General features: G+C 38.1%; 3 protein-coding genes across 4 annotated transcripts; 1 reads left to right on the top strand and 2 right to left on the bottom strand.

The window, feature by feature from the left end:
- Positions 1-87: 87 nt before the first annotated feature.
- LOC131318654 (F-box protein PP2-A13-like) lies at positions 88-2,756 on the top strand. Its single transcript, XM_058348569.1, has 3 exons — positions 88-482; positions 880-998; positions 1,876-2,756. The coding sequence occupies exons 1-3, from the start codon at positions 153-155 to the stop codon at positions 2,282-2,284; spliced, it is 858 nt and encodes a 285-aa protein (XP_058204552.1). The 5' UTR covers positions 88-152; the 3' UTR covers positions 2,285-2,756.
- LOC131318653 (probable transcriptional regulator SLK2) lies at positions 2,546-9,949 on the bottom strand. The gene is made up of 10 exons (XM_058348568.1): positions 9,799-9,949; positions 8,358-9,476; positions 8,012-8,143; positions 7,399-7,447; positions 6,053-6,267; positions 5,893-5,961; positions 4,412-4,512; positions 4,116-4,209; positions 3,943-4,012; positions 2,546-3,637 (listed from the first exon to the last, which is right to left on the bottom strand). Exons 2-10 carry the CDS (start codon positions 9,273-9,275, stop codon positions 2,865-2,867), a joined length of 2,421 nt encoding a protein of 806 aa, XP_058204551.1. The 5' UTR covers positions 9,276-9,476; positions 9,799-9,949; the 3' UTR covers positions 2,546-2,864.
- Positions 9,950-15,640: 5,691 nt separating this feature from the next.
- LOC131319502 (dihydrodipicolinate reductase-like protein CRR1, chloroplastic) lies at positions 15,641-18,684 on the bottom strand. Of its 2 annotated transcripts, none has more exons than XM_058349766.1 (10): positions 18,315-18,684; positions 18,098-18,220; positions 17,926-18,000; positions 17,755-17,820; positions 17,544-17,639; positions 17,275-17,391; positions 16,610-16,702; positions 16,230-16,336; positions 16,058-16,144; positions 15,641-15,966 (listed from the first exon to the last, which is right to left on the bottom strand). In XM_058349766.1, the coding sequence occupies exons 1-9, from the start codon at positions 18,429-18,431 to the stop codon at positions 16,090-16,092; spliced, it is 849 nt and encodes a 282-aa protein (XP_058205749.1). In that variant the 5' UTR covers positions 18,432-18,684; the 3' UTR covers positions 15,641-15,966; positions 16,058-16,089. The 2 variants fall into 2 exon arrangements, with proteins under 2 accessions (XP_058205749.1, XP_058205748.1); XM_058349765.1 differs by having other exon boundaries at positions 16,235-16,336; positions 18,315-18,640.
- Between the last annotated feature and the right edge of the window lie 5,337 nt (positions 18,685-24,021).

Genomic DNA, 24,021 nt, shown 5'->3' with positions numbered 1-24,021 from the left:
CAAAAAAATTTAAATAAAGATAAAAAATAAGCCCCTTTGATTTTTTTGTCCAAACTAACCCCCTCTCTCTCTCTATTATTCTATTTCTCCTTCTCATATTACTCTCTCTCTCTCTCTCCAAGTACGTGATCTCTCCTTTCTCTCTCGCGTATATGGGGGCTGCGTTTTCCGGTTCAGCCGAAGAGGGTATTGGCGCTGAGAGTACCGACCCGTGGAAGCCGGGTCTCGGGGAAATACCCGAGTGCTGCGTAGCTCTGGTTCTGATCAATCTGGACCCTCCAGAGATTTGTAAATTGGCCCGAATAAACCGGGCTTTCCGTCAAGCTTCCTTGGCTGATTTCGTATGGGAATCCAAATTACCAGAAAATTATCCGAGTCTCGTGAAGAAGCTTTTCGATGGAAGAAATCCAGAGATCGGTTTGTCCAAGAGAGACATCTACACTAGATTGTGTCGTCCCATTCCCTTCGATGGTGGAACCAAGGTGACACTCTCTCCCTCTTCCTTTCTTTTTTAATCAACGGTGAAAGTCAATTTTGTTAGAATAATTAGATTAGAGTTGAGAGAAGAATTGAACTCTTGACAGCCTCCTTTCTCCCGCACCTTAGAGATGACGTTGGGCCAAAGGCCTGTTGCCGTCTCTACCTCTTCCTAGCTTATTCCAAGTGTTTTAAACAATGAGATCGGGATACGTATTAGTTCTTGATAATGGATCGATTTCATTCGAGTATCACCACATATCAGCATGATTCCTGTTGCTCTCTCTCTCTCTCTCTCTCTCTCTCTCTCTCTCTCTCTCTCTCTCTCTCTCTCTCTCTCTCTCTCTCTGTAGATTATGGCTATGTGTGGTGTTGGATTAATATTGACGGTTGGCATTGCAGGAAGTATGTATGGAGAAGAGAAGTGGAGGAATTTGTGTTTCCATTTCTTGGAAGGGAATGAAAATAACTGGTATAGATGATCGGAGATACTGGAATCACCTCCCAACTGATGAATCCAGGTTACTCTCTTCTCTCTGATCGGGGACCTCTACGCTGGTTCAACCCACCCTTTTTCGATTAGCAAAAAAACAAAAACAAAAAAAGGCTTTAGAAAACCATCTTTATTATCCCAATCAAGACAGAATTCAACATTTACAAGAAAAAGAATTAAGCAATTATTTCTCTTAATTTTAGTGGAAAGATGGATTGTGTCAACATGGACTTCAATTGCAAGTTACTGTGCTCGGGTTAATTTTTGGTCATTTTAGTCAGCTCAAATGCTCAATTCCTTCTCCATTTCCATCTTAATTTTTCTTGATTAAAAATTATACAATAGTTAGTCATCTCCTACGACCCTGAAGCAACTTTATCCATGGAGATTTTCAGCGCATGCCTAAGAAATTAAGTTGTTGCGTCTACGAATGAAAACGTAGAAAGACTCATTCAATTGCTCTGGAAGATTTTATATATATATAATTTTATCTCGTCCATGTTTCCCTTAACTTGCTTCTCACTCATTCTAGTTCTGAATCTTGATTTTTTGATACTTTAAAATAAGAAAAAAATTTTGAATTAAACACCGGTCAGACGAACGTGTTCCCTTTAATTACTAGACTAGAAATGAAGTTTGGGTTGAATCTTGTGACTGCAACAGAGCTACAATGTCTCCACACTCCTCATACCAATTGCGAAATATAGGCAAAAAGATAGGATCCTTTTCTTTTTTGTATTGATAGGGCAATTGGGAAATTATAAAAACCATCCGTAACAATCTATATTTTTGGTTAGTTACAGATAACAAAGATGAATTTGTTCTATTTGATGCAGTATATAGAAAATCATTGTATAACCCGACTGTACATCTGAACTGGCATTTGCCTTTGTTTTGATCTGTAGCTTCCACACAATTGCATACCTTCAACAGATATGGTGGTTAGAAGTAGGAGGAGAGATGGATTTCCAATTTCGATCAGGAACCTATAGCCTTTACTTCCGCCTCCAGCTCGGTAAACCCATGAGAAGACACGGCCGGAGGGTCTGTGACCTAGACCAGATACATGGTTGGGATATCAAACCAGTTCAGTTTCAGTTTTCCACGTCCAACGGGCACCATGCCACGACCCGGTGCTATTTGAACGATGCGGGGAAGTGGGTTCACTACCATGTGGGAGATTTTCCTGTTGACAGCCCCGGAACAACAATGAAGATCAAGTTCTTAATGACACAGATTGATTGCACACATACAAAAGGTGGCCTGTGCTTAGACTCTGTGCTGATATTGCCCAAGGAATTAGTTCTTTTGTGATCTGGGGAGAGGTTAAGGCAGTTTTAAGTGCTTGCAATTAACCTTAGTACTTGTTCTGGTAGTTGGGTTCCTACTTGTGTATTACTAGAAGAAATAAATGAACATTTTTTCCTTTTTGGTTCTTTTATTTGCTTGGTTAAACCTCAGGGACTCAAAAAATGGCGTCGTAGTCAAATCTAATGCCTATGGCAAAAAGAAAGAGCATCTGACTGGTTTTAGCCTCCAGCAGCCAATAATTTGCAGAAATCAGAAAACACCAGATGACATGAAATCCAAGGAATTAAATTGGCGAAATACCATAATACAGCTTCAAGCATCATCATATCCACTATGTTACACTTGGCAACCGAAATCCCACAGTCAAAGGGGGGGCGGATTCCAGAAAGAGATCAAGGGATAAACTTTGATACCTACTCACTACAATTGCTTGACATCAACAACTCGCGCCACAATACACGGCAGAAAAAAGAAACAGGAAGAAAATGTATAAGGGCTTAAAATTTGATGATTCAAGTAACCTGTACAAAGAAGAGGTACTTCGCCCAATGGAAAGTTGAAAGTAGAGCCTCAAATGCATGTATCATTCATTCCAGTTAAAGCCCATAGTATCGTCGAAATCACTATTAAAAAACCCATCTATTTCCTCATCTGACAAAGGAATATTTTGCGGCAAATCCGGTGCTTTCTGGTTAAATCCATTGTTGCCACCAGCAGCGGAGGAATCACTATTGGATGCGGCTTTCAAACTGTTGCATCCGCTGGGTGTAGGACCCCCACCACTTCCTGCCGCACTTGTAACGCCTGATGAGGGATTGCTTCCACACGATATTCCGCCACTCGTCACATTTTGCATCCCTCCCCCATTGTTGTTGTTGTTGTTCATATTTTGCAATAGTTGCTGCATCATTTGCTGTTGTATTGTTTGGCCGCCCTGATGCGGCTGTAGATGGCTCTGTTGGTGCATGTCATAACCATTGAAAGATCGTTGATGAAGACTTGGCCCTTGAAATGGTGAAGATGGATTCTGCGAGGAATTATTGAAGGAAAATGACGACGATGCTTCATGCTGAAGAGAACTAGAATTCGAGTTCATCGAGTTCTGCCTTGTCAGCAGATTCTGGAAGTTACTTATTGCGAAAGCAGCTTGTGCGGTGCCACTTAGAACTCCTCGGTGAACCGTCTGATTGTTATTGCTCATATGACTGTTCAGTCCAGGATGCTGAGTCGTCAGTTTATTAATAGCGGACCGATCAGTTGGCAGACCCTGAATGGTTGCTAGCTGCTCCATATCATGCATATTCTGCATCTGAAGCTTGGCAGCATTAGAATGTCGAGGATAATTTTTCAAGCCCTCTGCCAAGGATTATTCATATCAGATACAAGCGGGGGAAAAGATAAGAGTTTTGCAAGATACATAACCTACTGGATTAATAACAAGGGATTAATAATGCCAGATCACACGTCCAATGTTTTATGGGATGTCATATGGATATATAACCCTAGCCGCAAAAGTTCCAGCCAAACATGGGACATGTGGTTCTCATGGATTTATTGTCCAATCCAATACTTTAATCCGGTGAAACAAAAAGGGCCTATAGACATTTCGCATATGACTGGGAGGAATAAAGGGGCAAGAATAATGGCAAGAAAGTAGTTACCCATTGGCCCAACTTTATGGTCTCGGCAGAAATCCATCAAGTCCTTCATACTATGTACAACCTCAGATATCTGTTACAAGTCATGGTGGACTAGCATAAGAAACCTTAATAACAATCTAAAAGAGTGTCAATTTTCCTTGGGAAAAAACGGGTTAACAAAGAAAGATACTCACTTGTAAGCACCGCACATATCTTTTGGAAAATCCTAAATCATTTAGTGAATGCGACTCCAATGACCTTGCCAGCTGACGCCCAGCAGTCACAACCCTGAGATAAATTGCAACACAAAATATCGTGCTCCAGATTTTTAACAAATCAAAAAACAACAAAAGCTTAAGCTCGGAAAATATGATCCATGAATCCTTCCAAATTATTATACAATATTCTTAACCAAAGAGGTAAAAAGGGTAGGATCACAAGAACATAATATAAATACTAATCCCTGGAGATATTTTGCTAATTAACTCACTTATTGCTGTTTGTCTGTAAGTCCAGATGAGAAATTCCATCAGATCCTTTCTCAGCAATTGTACTAAGACATTTCTGTGCAACCTGTAGCAGCTGATTTACCTGCAAAATATGTATGTTTCATGAATATATATGTACCATAGTTTAAAACCCTTTTCATTTGTGCAAGGACAACAGGAATTGGCTTCACAAAAAGAACTGACGAGGTATACGCATATGGTAAGGACTAATGATAGTTCCAATATTCAGAAGAATAAACTTTTTTTGATTAAGTGATAAAATTTTATTGAAAAGGCATCAAGGGGATGCCACATGTACAAAAAAGAAAGCAAGGAATAAAAAAAGAAAAGGTCGAATTATCAAAGGACCTATACACCCCTCTATACTCCAAAAGTACCTAACATGTCAAAGAATCGACTCAAAGTAGGGTTGCACACCTTCGACTCCCAACTAAAAAGAAGTAGAAATCAAAAGACTCTTAATTTTGAACAATAGCCTATCCTCCCTGTCAAGATACCTACGATTCCGCTTTCTCCAGATTGACCACATCAAGCGCGGTGGGATCATAATCCATAGACTCTTATTATTTCAGAAGAAGTAACCATCATTTGAGGAAAGAAATTCTAAACATCAAGACAGGCTCTAAAAATATTAGTTAACCCCTTTCACTACAAAGTGTGGAATGGAAGTAATGACAAAAAAAAAAGAGTTAAAAACCTTCTTCCTGGAGAGCAAACTGATGTTTGACCCTCAGTTGTTTTCCAAGCTACCTCACTTTACGATTTTGTTACACACTACCTATCAGAGCAAGGCTGGAAGTAAAGGGACAGAGAATACACTTGATGATAACTACCCGATAGGGCACCTATCCGGCCTGACCATCCCAATATGTCCCCATGCCAAAACAGATGGAAAAGCGGTAGAAAAGATTCAAGCAGCAAAGAACAAAAGCCTTTTCCCAGTGCTTGGAAAGGCTGAAAATCGACTTCTGCATTAGGTTTATATAAGAGTATCAATATCTTTTGAGGAGAGGAGGAATCACCACTGTGGCAAACACGATTTAATAGTCTCCCAGAATAGGCTAAGTTTGCTTTGGGTATAATTGGCCAACAAGAGGGAAGATTTTTCATTGAAATGTAGAAGTAATACTCCTGTCCTTTCACCATTTGTAAACTCGTAGTGAAGTACTGACAACGAGTTTCAGTTAGGTCTGCATTAATCAGTTCCATCCAGTTCTCACTAGTCATAATTGTGTTCTTGTGTTGGATGGACGAATTATCCACTAGTCCACCTCCATGGTGTAACTCATCCATCAAATTAAATTAATTGTGGCTTCCAAACGCACGCATGCACAAACACAAAATAATAAAGACCTCCAAAACCATAACAATCGAATGAAATAGATATACCAACATCCAAATCGTCTCATAAATCTTGAGAGCCAACCAAGTTTACGCAAGAAGTCGAACAAAAAAATCGTACCTGGGGTGCAACCAACCTACGAGGAAGAAGTTCTTCATGACGGCGAACACAAAATTCCCAAGATAATATCTGAAAGAGGGAGGAGTATAGGAGTGCTAACATCAAAAGATGGGAATGTAGGAGTATAGCAATCGTAAGATTCCAAACAGTATTTTATTACCTTTAAATCACGAGTGAAAATAACACGAAGATGACCCTCACGAACAACACGAAGTTGCTCATATACTGTCTCTTGAACTGCCCTCCCATACTCTAACATCATTAATCCAGAAGTAGATCTAACTTCTTGCGGCAAGTCCAGAAACAAAAGTTCATCAATGACACCACTCCCGAATTTGATTTCATTTAGCCTAGGAAGTACTTCAAAAGTCGCCTCTGTCAACATCCACCACAAAAGGGGAGAGAGAGAGGGAGAGAGAGAGAGAGAGAGAGGCACAAATAAAATGTGTTAGGGAAGATTAAAGAAGCTTATCAAAAAGCGACAGCAAAACACTCAACTGGTTGTAGTGTGAAACAAAGTAAAATGAGGTAGGCAGATATAGCGAACCCAAGTTAGAAAGGTTCTAATGATCAACTGTAAAAACACTAAAACAAAAGTTGTACTGAAGTAGATAACCTCATATTGAAGTCCAAAACGTCTATTTTAGATGGGTACAAGCCTTTAAGCCTCTATTTCATTAATAGGAAAGCTGACTGAAATTCAACCTATGCCCAACAAGGCATCAAACCGAACCTATCTTACAATCTTAGCACACAAATCTTGTTATCAACAAAAAGAAATTCACATCAATAAAAGCTCCAAATGGCATCAGACATAATTGTTGCATAATGGTAGCAAGTAATCTGAAGTAGGAGTATGAAAGTAATTCCACAACCATATCATTGAGGTTGTTGGCCCCTAGCATGCAACCCCAGCCAAACAAATTTTATGTAGGTGCAGAAAGGGTAGATGATCAATACAAAAACACTGCGAAGGTAAATCCAATTAAAAAATGGGAGTACTAAAGACTATCAACAGCCAGACAATGAACTCACATACAAGCTTGTTGAGGTTACTCATGTTTCACATTAGGTACTCCGGAGTATCATGTGACAAATGCCTATAGGCTACATGGTACTCCCGGTCAATGAGTTACAGCAACACACTCTATGGGTCACCACTCATCTCCCAACAATCCAACAAAAGTTGTTGATGTCCCACCCGCAAAATTTGTCGCTACTTGATTGGTTGGGAGTATCACGTTGAACGGTACTCCGGGAGGATTGAATAACTCCCTTTTATATCTATATCGACTATATAGTAAGCTACTTTACTTGCGTGTGTACTAAGAAATACAAATTCTAGGGTTTTAGAACATTCAAACATCATACTCAAAACATGGAAACATGGATCAAAGAGTCACAGATAAGGACGAACTGTACACAAACAAGGATCAAAGAGTCACATGATTACTGGAGATCATGAAACACACACCATTCAAGAACAAAAATTCTAGATCCACTTACCAAAACCCCTTCCAGATTTTGAACCACAAATGTCACACTGCCAAGCACCCTGAACAAGAAAAAAGAACATCTCAGAAATTGCGCTCACAATATCTGCAAAACTAGGCATGTAAAGAGAAAAATAAAAGAAATGTGGATGTGCATCCATCACAAAATCCAAGAGTTAAACACATACGCAATGAGTGATGCGCAAATACAAATCGGCTGCTGGTATAAACAATCATATCTGTTTCTCCCACAATTACTAAGACATTAACTCCTACACCAAAACCAAACAGTTTTATTGCACATGCATTCTGTTGATTGCTAGTCTTGCCTCATAACCATCCTAACAAGTTTCAGGCACTTCAACTGATTGGCTTCAGATTTTGGAAAAATCAAAGCACAACAATAACAATATTGACCAAACTATAAGACAAGTGTCAACAAACTTGGGGTTTAACTACAGTGAACATCATTTTGGCATTGCTTACAGCATAGAATCCAAGCACATCTTACAGCATAGAATCCAAGCACATAAAGTATAAACTATAGACCAAAGTACATTACGATGCAAATGCGCCTTTTGGAGTGAAGTACAGTCTTATAACAAACTAACAGTAAATAAAGACACCTTGGTTGCCTGCGGGAAAACACCAAATGAGGGATGTCCAACATTATCATATAATGACAAGCACCATCTTTTCTTTGCACGTGGGGAATAATACTCCGAAACAAACTTCCTCCAATAGGCAATAGAATTGTCCTGTTGAAATAAGTAATACCATGACAGAATCAGACCAACTTTCAATATACAAAACTACGGCATCAGGAGTAAAAAAAAAACACTGCAATTATGAATGCAAACATGAGATAGGCATGATCATATCTCAGAGCTCAAAATTTTCTACAAAAGTCCAGGGTGAATTTTGTAGAAAATTAGTAAAGCTGTTCGATGTAGTTTTAATAGACCAACTCACAGGGGGCCGCTGCCGCTGATGATACAGGTATTGCATTAGTCTACGAGAACACACACCATTATCATAAGGCCGTTCTCCTGAAGATACAGGCTGCATGCCCTGTTGTTGAAGCTGTTGTCTAAACTGCTGCTGTTGCAGTAAGTGGGCTCTCTGCACTGGTGGGATAGACTGCAGAAACTGTTGCTGCTGTTGCCGCAGTCTATGTTGCTGAATTAGTGCTTGCAACTCAGGATTGTGGGTTTGCAATTGCAAGGAGTCCTGTCTATGCAGTGCCTGTTGTATAACCTGCTGATGCATTATATCTTCCTGCTTTATATCCAACCGGGGTTTCTTCTGCAGGTGGGACATGTCGGGATCCTGAGTGAAAGCGCCACGGACCCGTGAGCCAGTGGGAAATGAAACTTGGCCCATTCGCGACGTAGGCAAGGATGTAGCACCAGAAGCCCCCTGGTGCTGCTGCTGCTGACTCCTCGATACCTGTTGGGAGTTGGTGTCTTGATTGGAGTTCTGCTGCACTACACAGGACCCATCCATAACCGAAGAGCCGGAAATGCTAACATTGTTGGACGAAAATGACATGGGAGATGCAGGTATGCGCATGTATGACTCTGTGTTAAAGCTAGAACTTCTCCGGAGATTTGGCCCACCTGAAAGACCCGAGTTGGCATCTGTAACCAACGAGCTCACGCCAGCACTCGGTCCAGGGCTCGCCACACTGTTCAAGAACGTATTACTCGCGTCTCCGGAAACAGGACTGTTATGTGAACGTCCAACTCCTTGAATCGAATTCGATGAATTCCCAAAAGATGAACTCGGGCGGGAGTATCCCACAGCTTGTGATTGCCCATCTCCTTGGAAAGAGATGCCGGAGCTAGAGGAAGAATTCGCTAGCCCTCTAGCGGTCCGGGTAGGCCCCATGGATGGAAAAGCCCCTGGGTGACCAGAATCCAAGTAGCTATCCAGATCCAGCGTCCAAAGCTCTACTATAAAACTAACAGGATCAAACAACTCAAGCCTCTTCCAAGTAAATAAAGAGACAATACTTGCCAAAAAGGTAATCCTAACCGATCATCTCCACAGAAAAAGGACCAAATCGTTTCAATGGTTCGAGCAGGGAAACTGTGTACAGAAAAGCATCGCAAAAAGAAACCTTGTTAGCAAAAAACCCATTATCAAGAACAATACAGATCAGAATCCGAGTCACCCAAAGCAAAAGGTCACGAGTATCAACGCAAAATCAGAATATCGTCATCCAAGACAATGAATCCCAATTAACTCTAAAAAGCCCTAATTTCCAAATTAGCTCTAAAAAGCCCAAAGAAAAAAAAAAACAAGAAAGACTCCCAAAGACAACAATTTCTCAGAATTCAGAAGGCTTCATAGCCAAGAAACCACACAATTGTGTATAAATAAATCTAGAAGAGGGAATAGTAGAGCGGACCTCAGAATGAGAGCTGGAGAGGGCAGAGAAACGTTTCGCGTCGCGTCCTTCGGAAGTGAATCGAAGAGAGAGAGAGAGAGAGAGAGAGAGAGAGAATTGGGATCAGCTACATACAAGTAGCGGGAATTGCAGATAGGCGAGCACGAAAAAAAAAAGGGAATTGCTTAGGATCTGCCGGCTGTACCGGTTTCGATGACCCACGAGACCGACTATAACCGGTGACCACCCGAAGGTCGGTCTGGGGTTTGCCGGGGTACGTGGCATGTTTTCATTAGTCTGGTAAGGAAAACTACTCTTAACTTCCGATTGCTGGTCATACTAGAAATTCTATTTCCACGCCTACTTATACGTCCACACTTACATGAGCGGAGGTGCTAGCAAAGTTGTTCATCATATTCATATACGTCTTCCGTCTTTGGTGTCGTGTCATCGACTTATGAGCCTCTCTCGTAGGTGTACGATAAAATTGGTTACACTGTATTTCGTGGGATCCACTTCTAATCCCATATAAATGATCGGAACCGCCCAGTATTCTTAAAATTCATTTTTAAGGGTCCCCCAAAAATTAGCTTATTGTAAAAGGGTTTGATCGATTCTACGCCCAGATAGCTAACAGAAAATTGAGCAAATAATTGATTAAGCTCTTAATTGTATCTGACTAAGCTGATTTTCTACAAAGACTCTCAAAAAGATATTTTAAGAACATGGAGCGGCTCTGATCATTTGCGTAGGACTATGAAGTGGATTTCCACCGAATGCGGTGTACACCAAATGGTGTACCCATAGCACAGCTCGTTAATTGTTTCTTCCTCGAAGCATCTTCTTTATGAAAATTTATTCAATGCCCTTGGGACACAGTCACGTAGTGCCCCAAAATCTTCATTTACCACATATTTGTGTGATTTCTAATCACAAATTGTGTAAAGCTCACACGAATGTGCAGTGAAAAAGAGTTTGGGGCATCGTCATGTAATACTCCGAAAACATGGATTAGTTACTCCTTTTTATATGGGTCCACGACACCAAAGACGGAAGAGGTTTTCTGGATGAAAATAGATACTAGTACAACAGAAAACAAAAGGAAAACGTTCTCTAAAGTCTTTAACAGAAAATGAACCACAACAAAACAGATCTAGTGTACATGTGATTTTAGGACCCGTCTCCGGTCCACAAACATGATTAGAGCCGGTTATTTTGTTCGAAATATTAATGTTTAAAATCTCTATAAAAGATTAACTCAATCCTATACCAGTAAGAACCTTTATGAATCATCCATTTAAACATAGTAATATTTTAAACAAAATGATATGGTTCTGATCATGTTTGTGGAACCTGAGATGGATCCCAAAACCATCTGTACACTGGATCTGTTTTGCTCAGTCTGTACCAGTAGCACAACTTTCCATTTTTACTACTCCTTCTGTCCCAAATTGTTGGTCCCTATTTTTATTTTGGGATGTCCCAAAATAAATGTCCACTTTCCACAAATGACTAATAGATTTATAAGTGATTCCTCTTTTGCCATTTCTATTTCTCTACCATTTTCTTAAAATCAGTTACACTGTAAAGTAAGGTCAATGTAAAAAAATTCAAGTATAAAGCAATTATATTGTTGTACTGTAATTAATAAGTTAGATTCTCCAGAAGGGACAAATAATTTGGGACTGATGGAGTATAAGGTATGAAGTAATCATTTTATCAAGATGCTATTGGTACAAATAATTTAGTATATACCCCGCATACAGATCAATTTTGGGCTCATTTCGGATTCCAAAAAAATGATTTGATTCGCTCATTTTGTTTAAAATATTTTGTTTAGGGGTCCCTACCAAAAATTAGCTAAATCTGATATCGATAAGGACGTTTACGATACATCTAACTGTCCATGAATAGTTTGAATTTTGAAGCAAAGTGGGATGTATCGTAAACTCCCTTACCGATACCCGATTTAACTAATTTTTTTACAGGGACTCTAAACAAAATATATTTTAAACAAAATGAGCGGATCAGATTATTTTTTTGGAACCAAAATGGACCCGAAATTGGTCTCTACCCATTGGTACAGATACAAAAATTGTGTTGATATCATTTCTGTTTGTCATGTATGAGTATGATTTATCCTTCTTAACCAAATAAGAGAGAATATTTTGCGGACAACAATTTCATGTGACCCTGGATAAGAACTCAATTTTCTAGAAAGAGTTTTCTACAGAAAATGTTTTCGAGAAAATGTTTTTTCCCAACAGAATCCCAAACACAAACGGGGTAACTGACTACTGGGTAACTGATGTAGTCGCAATTTGCTCCTGTTAGGCTTTTATCATTTTTTTTTTCCCCAAAACAAACAGGATTACTCATGTAGTCGCAATTTGCTCCGGTTAGGCTTTTATCGTTTTTTTCCCCAAAACAAACGGGGTTACTCATGTAGTCGCAATTCGCTCCAGTTAGGCTTTTATCTTCTTTTTGGTGGTTGTTGACGACAAACATCTCTGTCTCAATATCAATGTAAAACTTCTACCTTTTGCCTAACTTAAAAATTTCTGTATAGAGAAAAAACGTTAGTATATCTTTTACAATGCTAACTTTTTTTAACTCATGTTCATATTCTACTAATACACTTTTTTTATTCCTCACGAAAGATTAATCAAAAAACAATATGACAAAAACTAACCAAAAGATGAATAATTTTATTTAAGAAAAATTAATTTGGGATGGGCTTGGCCCTTTGGGTGTGTGGGCTTTTGACCCTTTTGGTGTTCTTGGCATAGTCCTAGGGCTTTTTTTCATTCAATCATTGGTTGGATTTTTTATTGGTTGGATTTCCTTTTACCTTCGCCCAACTTGATATATTCCGGTCACATTTCTTAATAAAACTTGTTTGACCAACAAAAAACAAAAAAACTTGTCTTTAAGAAAAATTAATTTGGGCAAAATTGCCTGTTAATAATTGTTATTAGGAATACCTGGATTGGACGAGTAGTACTTGCCCATTATGGATTGGGCATGCTTTTAGTTCTTTTTTTTTTTTTTTGAAAACGTCAATCCATTACGAAATGGAGAAGTCCGAAGGCAGACAAATTACATCACAAACTACAAAATTGAACCAAAACTAACACAAGCTAAACATGAGTACATGCTAACCAAACACTACTACTCTAGGCGTTCCTGCCGAAGAAGGCCTGCAACTCGGTTGCCGGACTAGGAGCCCGCCATCGAAAGTGATAGAAATCTCGAGGGACAACAATCCAACCCCAAACTATGCTCATGATGCAATCTGGTCGGGGACGATATCCAGAAAGCCCGAAGGGACAACAGTCTCGAGGGCATGCTTTTAGTTCGCTTTTGCTATTGAACCATTTTTGCGGGACCAAATTCAACAACCCCTACACCAGCACACTGATCGGTTGAATTTACATAGTTTCCATCAGGAGTTTTGACTATCTTCTTGTGCAGAGATCAGATCAGAGGCTCTGGGTCTTTCCTTGGTTGGATTCTCTATTCTACTTAACCTACCGCGGCAAATTTCTCAAGGTAAAATCTTTGGCCGTCTTGTTTACAAAAGGGTAAGGCGTATACAAGCCAATGTAGTGAAGTTATAGCATTGGGCTCTGTTTGATGGATAGTTTTGTATTTCTTGATACGCTTTGTTTGTTTGTTGTTTGGCATGCCCAAACGGAGAACAATGCTTCAGCTTTTGAATTGGTTTAAAAAACAGGCCTTGTGTCCCAATTTTATGACTCGCACTCTTCTGGATTGGGCCTCTCCTTCTCGGATTTGCTCCGTATCTCTTGAGGTTGGTTGGCTCCGATGACTATATTAAGTTAGTCTCAACTCAAATAGAGAAAAACACAAACTTATTAGGAGAGAAGAAGGCATGCCTGATAGGGTTTATCAGTTGTATTTATAGGAGTGCCCCTACCTTGGAAGCCAAGCCAAGATGGCCTGCATGTCGTCCCCGTACCAGGGTGACGACCACCACTATCTTGCCTGGACGCTAGCCAGATCATGGAATGCCCTTGCCCCTTGAGCTTGTCGGCCAGGCTAGGGACGGAGGGAAAGTGGGGCACGTGGGGACACGTGCCCCCGCTCGAAACTAAAATGATTTTGTTATATTTTTGTATATTTCGCATAATTACAAAATTAAGTGTGCTACTACACATAAACAAGTGCATATATTTTGAAAATATACATATAAAACTAGTTTTATGTTTCAATTTTGTTATATGGTGCATTTATACTTGTTGATTTTTGAACTATTTGTCTACTTGGATCGATTCTTTCTTAATTGTACTTATTTTTAACCGTCTAAGAGCAATATTTTAAAATAATATCATTAATAAAACTATATCGACCATTCTAAAACTTGTCGATATGCATGTATAACATACTCTCAAATTTTGTCTGAGATTTTGTGCTTATTTTTACATAATTTAAGTGAAAGTATGTGTTATATATTTTTGTAGTTTGTATTGCATGCCTTAATTATGTAACGATCTTATTGTGGTTAACTAGAAAAATAAATTTTCGCTACTACGATTAACAAGGTGCCCCCACTAAACGATATTTCTGAATCCGTCCCTGCGGCCAGCGCGTTGTCGTGCCACGTGGCCACACCGGGTTGGCCCCTTGCGCCTGTACTGGCAACCGTTGAATATCTTCCTACTGCCCAGCTGGGAGCAGCGCCGCATGGAGGCACCCAAATGTGCCACGTGGCTGGACCGAATCATTCCGTACTGTAGCACCTGATATTCATTGCAGTGCCTGATCGTGATCCGGACCATTGGCCCGACCAGTTTGTCCCAATCGTGCAGGGCAGCCCAAGATGTTCCCCTCCCATTAAGGTGATGGGCCAACCAATCCCAATCGGGCGATTGGGCTATGAATGATATTCCGGCCCACTACACTGAGGTTGGGTGATAAATGTGTGGTTCTTTTGGCTAGTGAATTCCCATTTGGATGAGAACCTGTATGAATTTGCACCTTGTGGAATCAATATCATTTGTCCAAACTTAGTTTTGTGCTTTGTAACTTTGTTTCAAGTGTCTTTTTAGCCTGGTTCTTCAGAGTACTTCAGAACATGAAATACTCTATGACATCTTTTTTTTGTTGGAATCATAAACGGTGTCATTGTGCAAAATCAGCAGTTTGAATATGAAAGAGGAAAACTACTCCTGTAGTATAAACCATTTACAGCTTATTCGATTGGGGATACCGGAAACTTGGATTACCTGCTTCTGCAGTAGGCCAGTTGTAAAAACTCTTCCTATTCAAGTCTTGTTCTATATTTCTATGTAAAGTATGAACCCATCTTGGAAAATTGTGCAGGATGCGAATCAAGTGGATCAAGTGACCGTCCCTGAAAGTGCTGAGCAATATTTGTCTATTAACTCGAGAGTACGTATTCAAGAAATCATGGAATGATTTATCATCTCTTTATGAGCTTTGCATAGGTAGCATGTATGGCTAATATGCTCCTATTGATTAGCCTTTGTAAAGGAGAAACAGTACTAGAAGATAGCTGGTTAACAAGAGAGTGTGAAAACGCCCTCCATTTCGAGTGGGAATCTCTCTTGGCCATCGAAACAGCAGACAACATTCTGGAAGTATAGTTGTTTTAGTAAATTGAAGGAAACAACTTTCTCAGTGTTGTACCACTTAGGCTCCATTGAGTTATCTGTTGAAGTTTAACTGGTTAAGCATGTTACTCAGAATTTCAGAGTAACTTTCATCGGCAAATTTTCTTTCTCAAGTGTTTAACAAAACTGTTGGCATTATGCACATGACCATCATCCAAACTAGCAAGTAAGACAGTGTTCGAAATGTTTCTATGGCTCAATCAGGCTCAACGATCGGGAGAAGCAAAATAGATTCAGGATTTGGCTGGAGTCTCTTATGTGCTTATAGTTCATCAAGATCAAAGCTTCAATGAACTACCATCAAAAGATTGGGTTCTGTCCGAGTTAACCAAAACATTATGAAAGATAATTTACTTAGTATCTCACATAGAAACTGTTCAAATATTCTTTCTCCCATCTTTCTTTTCTCACTTGATCTTCCACTTCACATATTTGAGCAGTATAACGTGTTTTCACATGCATAAGTTCTGTTTTGAGGAGATTAAAGAAACTAAAGTTTCTACAAAACCTTCTCCAAGCCATGCACCAGATTCTGAAGACAGAAGGGAATAAAGAGAGATTATTTACAAAGTACTGAAACGGAATCAGAAAGAAATTGCCACAAGATACAGATATTTGGGTACCTTAAGCCGCACAACTTTTCTGATAGCGATGATTAGGCCGGGCATGAGACACTGCACATCTGTGATATCATGTTTGAGGGAATAAACCTGTGATCAACAGTTCTCAGATGAGGTTATTATGTTTTTATGTTAGGAGGGTATGATTCTCTTAAGTATGAGTTGGGCCACCAACCACACCTCTCCTGGACCAGAAAAGTAAACTGATGTACTCGATGGAAGCCCCGGAAGAACCATGCTGTGAACACGCACTCCATCTTCTCCCACAACTTGCCCCCGTGCCTTGCAAGATAAGAAAATTGCATTTGAATCATGTCGAAGATCTTGATTAGAAAAAATGGTCAAAACAAAAGCAAAATTCTTGATTAGACAAGGATTCTAAAATCCTTTATTTTTCATTCGGGTTTTGCTACTTGGTACGCGAATTGGGCTCTCCATATTTATGTCATTTCCAAGTTCTAATCAGACTAACATCAGATATAGTTGACTCCTCTCATATTGGCTTCTTTACATTTATGGGTACCCAACGTGGTTCAGTTTTGAGTTTCTCCTTACCAAAACATCTGTTGAAATATCCTCTTTGTTGTAGATCTGACCGAGGTTTGAGAGGTTGTTGGCGATTTGTATAGCGTCTGAAGATGGAAAACCCTGTCCAGCAACAACATTTCCAGTACTTTCATAAATACTCATAATTCGAGGTATGAATATCTCCTTCTTTATATCGTCTAAATAATTTTTCAGCAGTAGAAAATCATGCTATTTTAGTCTTTGTTCGAATCCATAAAACGATGAATGGTTATAATGCATATGCTTACATCGTAAATAGCTCTACTCTAACCTGGAATGTAATTTAGTTGGAGTGGCTTGGAACTTATGAATGAAGAATATGCAATTGGGATTTACGACTTTTGAATGGTTTTTGACAAAAAATTTTGCTGTTGAATATTAGATTTCTAATAGATACATGTACACTACCACAAGTGCACTTATTCATGCATGTTTTTTTGCCTCCCGCATTTTGAAGGGATGCCACAGGTAATTTTTTGTATCATGATTCCTGTATTGATTGATAAGCTCAACGGCTAGCTTCAAACTAGGTTGAATGTCTTGGGACTACGTAATGTAGGTGTAACAAAAAATATTAGAACGGTCTGAGGTCTAAAATGAAAGTAAAATGTTGATATGATGTTGCAATTCGATAAAAGTATGCTCTAACTTACCCCTGCATTTTGTCTGGACTCAACAATCTCAACATTTTTGTAGTGGAAAGATGCTGAAATTGCAGCTTGCTGGAGGAGTATAGATCCTATGGACAAAGTCGGCGCAATAAGACAGCCCTAAAACATTAAATTCCAAAACATAAAGAATGAAGAAAACGAATAAGTTCATAACCAAATCACAAACAAAATTGGTATACTCTGCACTCACATTGTACGGGGAAAGAGAAGAGAAACCAATGAAACAATGTGAAGTCTCACCCTGCGCTCACCATGGTGGCCTTCTCACAGAATGCCGATAGTGCTGCTACCGTGTCTAATTTTATCCGGGGCACATAAACCACACTTTTCATGCCAAATGCTGTTGCCTGTATAAATGAAAGAGTGAAAAGAAATGGGCTAAGTGCGTACTTTTATTTTTTGAGTGTTGTTATTGGTAGATGGCAGGGCAATCGCAAGTTGACGTTGATTAAGAGAACTAACCTGTTTTACGTTATCGTAAACTGTGGAAGGGTCGGTAAAATCTACGACGACTGCTATTGCCTTTGACTGGAAGCAAAGTACGTTAAGTTTCCGTCTGTTAGAACCCAGAAACGTAGAATGGAATGGATAACAAAAAATAAGCTGGTTTGAATTGCAGTTGAAGTTGAATACCTGAGATATAGAACCTAGCACCATTGTCAGATCATTCACTATGGGTATTTCAAGTGGCTCTTCCATGTCACAAACCTGTTTGAAGTACACAAATTAGAAGGAATGTAACACTGAAACAATTCCGAAGAATGAAGAACAAAAAATGAAATGGTGAAATTAAAGGATCAGAAACATTTCCAATATCTTCTCCAACAAGGTACGAATCCACTGCACCAGCCACTTCCATCCCTCTGGCTTTTGTCACTGCAACTACTGCTGCCCTTCCAATTTCCTTGGCTGCTCCATTTATGATTACCTCTTCCAACAAAGAAAAGAACTCTTAGTTCCAGTCCTGTGTTAGTCATGTAATCGGTTTATGACAAGACGTAGAGTTGAGACTGGAGTTGCACCTTAATGTTGCTTTGAGATGGCTGCATTGAGCAAGAGATCGACGACGACGTTCTTCGTTTTACATTCCGATAGCTTTTATGGTTGGTAATATGAAATTGGCTGCTTAAGGTTGCCATGGCTGCTCCAAGCTATGTTCCTGATCTTATCTGAAGAGGGTTTAACATGTAGATAAAGTTTTCTTTCCTACCATTGCTGTTGTAGTTTTCAAGATAAGGTTTCTGAGCCTTTTGTTAAGCCTTGTTTGGCGGGACTCCAGAGACAGTGACATTCATTTCTAAAATTTCCAAGGAAACCAATGTCAAGTGGTGGGCACCAGGACAAGGCTAGGCAGTAGCATCAGGTCCAGCATTATTTCTGTTTTTGTTTTCATTTCCTTCATATTTGAGGCATGCAAAGAACATTGAAAACATAACACAGCTGTCTGCGGAAAATATGCATCACTTCATTCATACTGTCATCTCACAAAAACAGAACTCGGGTGGATGCTTAGCAGGTTCGAGTGACCCCCTACCTAAATGAAGACAAGACTAGACTCTTGTGTCTCTTGCCCAAAGCTACAACAAAAAAGTTAAAAAAGGGCCGGTGGGGCAAAGGACGGTGAGCCCCAGTGCAGACGTGATTCCTTCAACTACCGTCATGAGCAGAACAGTGGTCTCCGCCTCCAACATCGTAGCTGTTAATTTTTGACGAATCTCTATTTTGTTGTTTTTGTTTGAACTTTTTGGGTCATTTGTTGTATTTCCAGAACCGGAGTGTCCCTTAGTATTGGTTTGGTTTATGATTATGTTTCGTTTCCTTAAAAAAAAAAAAGGGGGGGGGGGGGGGTGGTGAAATATCATATCATCAATAGCACCCATCATCTCCAATGGACTTTATCATTCTAATCATGGAGAAAAGGGTTAGTTTGGCATTCTAATACTAGCATATTGGACTGTACTGTTAGTACTGTGGACCAAAATAATACAGTAGAAGTGAATAGAGCAAGAAGCATAGCTGTATGAGCCTTTCTCCATCGGACATGTTATCCAATGTTTTCAAGGGAAACTTTTACTTGGGCTCTAACACACATTTTTATGGTAAGATATATTTTTAGTTTCACGAAGAAATTGGATCCTCTCTGGTCCTTATATATAACTTGAATTGGACAGGACAGTTCAAATATGGGTCATTACATTGCAATGATTAATGGTTTAAAGTTTTTTCCGCCTAGTCCAAAACTTGAACCGAAAATAATTGGAACCCTTTTTTGAATTTACAATAGTACATCATCCATTATGGTGGAGGACCAGTTACATAATTAGTTAAAAGAAACAAATCATGTGTGTGACAGATCAGCCATAGGTGTGATCCTGTCTAGACAAATTCATGAGGTTTGACTTTTTTTAATTACTCAAATTACTATTAGTATAAAACTCCTGGACATTAGTAACAATTTCATGAGGGTTAATACTTTAGTATTGTTGACTTAGGCCCCATTCTAGAACGGAAAATAAGTCTTTATTTTTTAAAAAGACAATTTCAAGCTCAAAAATAATTAAATTATTAAAATCTAAAAATATGCAATATAAATTTTGTTTAAAAGATCTCAGGGTTAATATTTTAGTATTGTTGACTTAAGAATCTAACTTTCCACTATTCTCAATATGTCAGGAACCTTCTTGGTAGTTTTTTTTTTTTTTTTCCCCCTTTAGCTAACGGTAAATCTTATATCCCTCACTTATTTTCTGTCTTATGACTATTAAAACACAAAAGTCAATCCTCTGTTAAAAAAAAAACCAATTAACTTCACTCGTAACTTTGGGAAAATGGACCGCAATATTTAAGAGCTAAACTGGCCAATCAGATATCGTTGAATCACTCAGGCAATTGGTGTAATTACCTTACATATAATTAGTGTAAGATAATCTTGTTTTTTTTTTTGATCCGCAATCTTGTTTTGGGTATAGTGACTTTATCAGCCACTGCCAGATGTTTGAATCATCTATTAGAGAGCAATGCTAACAAAGATCTCATTTTGTTTGGTTGAGCTTTTAGAAAGTTATTTTTGAAAGTTGGAGTGGTAATGAGTGGAGAGAGATAGAGAGAAAGATTTATTGAAAACTGTGTCGAGAGTTGAAAGTTATTCTCAAAAAGGCCAACCAAACACAGCGAGTAAAATCTCAACCATGTCAGATTCGATTCTTCTCATTATCAACTCTTAGGGCTACCTCATTTTAGGTGTAAGCATGTGAAAGGACGATGGCAAGCGCTGTAAGAATTAATTCGAGGTGCGTGCCAGCTGGCCCGAAACACCCTGTATTAACACAAAAAATCTCAACCAAGGAAATGACTTTATTTTTTAGAGCTTCAAAGAAATGAATATTGAGTTTGCATTCTGTGCCAAAACAGGAAAAATTGAAGAGTTTTGTTAACTCCAGGGGTGATTTGGTGGTCTTGGTCTAAGACTTAAGACTCCGTTCGTTTAAGGGTTTTGAATTTTGAATTCTAATCATTATCCTATTTCTCTTCAATTATTACTCTCATTTTTCTCTCTATCTCTCTCCAATCATTACTTCTATATTCAATTTTTACTCTATTTCTCTCTACACTCATTACCTATAAATCCATATCCAAAATCCCAAAACGAACTGGGTCTAAGGCCTTGTTCGTTTTGTAACTTTGGATATTTTTGTTTTGATAGTGGGTGGAGAGAGAAATAAAGTAATGATTAGAGAGAGGGGTAATGAGTGGAGAGAGATAGAGAGAGAAATGAAATTAATAATTAAAGAAATAGGGTAATGATTGGAGAAAGATATAAAGTAATGATTGAAAAACAAAATTAAAACAAAACAAAATTTGGAAATGAACAAGGCCTAATGTCTTAAGTTTGATTCCCCTTGCTAGCGATTCTTGGGGCCACCTTACCGCTCGCTTAAGCATGAGAAGAGTTGTGGGGAGAGGCTGCAGATTTAGTCTGAGATGCGCGTAAATTGACTCGGAACACCTGCATTGTAAAATAAAAGTAAAAATGAGAAAGTGTTTTGTTGCTACTCATATCCCAAGTGGGGAACACTGTTTGTTCTTCTACAACACAGCACGTGATAGGACCAGAGACCGTCGGGGTAGATTTAAAATTTGAAGAATCTTCAGAAAACCAATTGTAAGATCTTTCATTCATTGTCATTCTGGTGGTTGTAATAAGGAGTAATACTTTTCTGAAGTGAATGGAAACATGAAAAATGAAAATTCAAAAAGTTCACTCGGGGTTATTCTAATGAATAATCACAAAATGCATTATGCAATTGACAGCCAAGAATTTTAAAATGCAAATGCAAAATGCAAAAATAAGAGCAAGTTTACTAGGTAAACAACCGATATATCTGTTTTACCTAACCAAATTGGGAAATTTTAAGTTGCAGCAGCATAGGTAAACTACACGGTAGAGTTCTTTTGTAAACAATACTTCGCTTCTTCATCCGAAGAACTGTTCATTCGGTTTCCTTTGTTTATTCTTTTTCTTCTCTCTCTCTCCAACCAAGAAAGAAATGGTACGTTCTGGAATGAAGAAAGAAATGATATTTAATGAGATTAAATTATGTCCGGCTCATCCAGACAAAGGGAATTTTCCGCCAGCATCTTCCGTGGACCCTTTTCACGCTTTTTTTTGGGTAATTCAAACCGTGCATCTTGTATGACTTATAAAATAATGTATCTACGCAAAAATTCAGCTTGTTTGAACATCCATAGATATGTCAAAAGTTGATTTCTAGATGAAAAAATGCATGGCCTGGATTTGTCAACTGTTTTTTAAGTTAAACTGTCCACAACCATTTATTTTTTCGTCTAAAAACTCAACTTTTGACATATCTATCGATGTTCGAACAAACTAATTTTTTGCGTAGGTACATTATTTTATAGGCCCTACAAGATGCACAGTTTGAATAATCCAAAAAAAAAAAAGCAAAGAGGGCCCACGGGGGTGGCGGAAAACCCCCTCTGTTCGAATGAGCCGGACAAAATTTACACTCTATTTTAATAGAGGATAGAAAAAATAGACAGTATTGGTGCAGTGTTAAAAGAAATGTAAGTATGTAAAATGAAAAAATTACACTGTTCACCAACGTTTTTACATAACTGGTGTATACATGCTCTAATATTTTAATATAGGATAGGAAAAATAATTAGTATTGGTGTGGTGTTGAAAGAAAAATGAGTAGGTAAAATGAAAAAATTACACTATTTACTAACATTTTTACATAACCGGTGTATACATCTATCTAATAAAACACAAGGGTGTGAAGACCACATAAATACAAGTTGAAAGAAGACTGAGATTCATTTAATCCAAGAGCTGATGTGTACTCTCCAACTCTCTTAAGAAAACACTCACACTCTTACAAATATATTACAAAAATAGTGCCGTAGGCACAGACAAACACTAGTGCTCTAAGAGCATCCACAGTGGAATAATCAAAAGTTATCACATCATCTTTTGATTATCCATTTAAGGGGTTGCTAAGATTAGCAATGTAGAGATCTACAATGGTATAATCAAAATTGAATAACTAAAACTTGCTACATCACATTTTCAACTTATAAAAATCTAGAAAATGTGACATAGAAAATAATTTTTTTAAAATAGTTTTTTTCAACCTATAAAAATAGGTTATTAGAAAAAGAAAAAATAGTTTTATGAAAACTTTGATTTAAAAAAACAGTTTTCGGGAAAAAATTTTAAAAATTATTTTTTGAATAAAAAAAGTTTTTTTTTTCAAAAGAACAGTTTTTTGAATTATTTTTTTTAATAAAAACTGTTTTTAAAAGTATTTTTCTTAAAGACATGTTAAAAATGGAAGAGAGATATGGTTTTTGTGTTATGATGGTGTACTTGATTGAGGAAATGTGGGGACAACTAAATTTGATTATTAGCAAAAGGTTGATAGTTTTGATTATTCAATGGTCAAAATTTGATAAAGTTGTTATTATTCAACGGTCAGAATTACAAACACAACCAACACAACGGTTGTGCAAGTAGCATTTTTGTATTCCAATATAAGTTCTTTTTTGAACAAATGTTTATAATCTTAGCAACCTTTTGATTTTAATTATACCATTATGGATATGCTCTAATAAAGTTCCAAGTTCCAATCAACCCCTAGATTGAGCCAGCGAAGGAGACTTTCCACCAATGAAGTAGTAAAAGAAAAGAAGGACAGAGAGAATCATTCATTGCAATTTAAGCACTATGCAGCTCAATTAGCTAAACTATTTATATTTTCCGTTTCTAATTGAGAGAGCCTTTTATTTCATTTTGAGATGTTTCAAAATGATTATTCCTTTCTAAAAATAAAAGTACAAATTTGATAAAATTTCAAAAGTATCCCTCATATGTAAATACAAATGATTCAAAATAGGTACTCTAGAATATAGGGTTAAAGGTGGAAAGTAAGTTTAATAATTACATGTCCCCTAAAAATGTTGGAATTCTTAAGAGGGACTCTCGTTTAGAAACGGAGGGAGTATGATTCTAGTTTATCTTTTTTGACCTTGTTGGTTGTGTATTTTTTAAAATTATATTTGTTGTTTCATTTACGTAAGAAAAACGTGATCTATTTTAATTAAGCTGCCTTTGTCCAATTGACTTTGATTTTTTACGATGGTGTTGTACACATCAAGGCTTACAAAAAGCAACAGTTTGGATCACATTTTAGAACTCGGTACGAGGCC

This window comes from Rhododendron vialii, chromosome 3a (genome assembly GCF_030253575.1).
Source record: "Rhododendron vialii isolate Sample 1 chromosome 3a, ASM3025357v1".
Lineage (NCBI taxonomy): Eukaryota > Viridiplantae > Streptophyta > Magnoliopsida > Ericales > Ericaceae > Rhododendron > Rhododendron vialii.
This window is presented reverse-complemented; position numbering and strand designations above follow the sequence as displayed.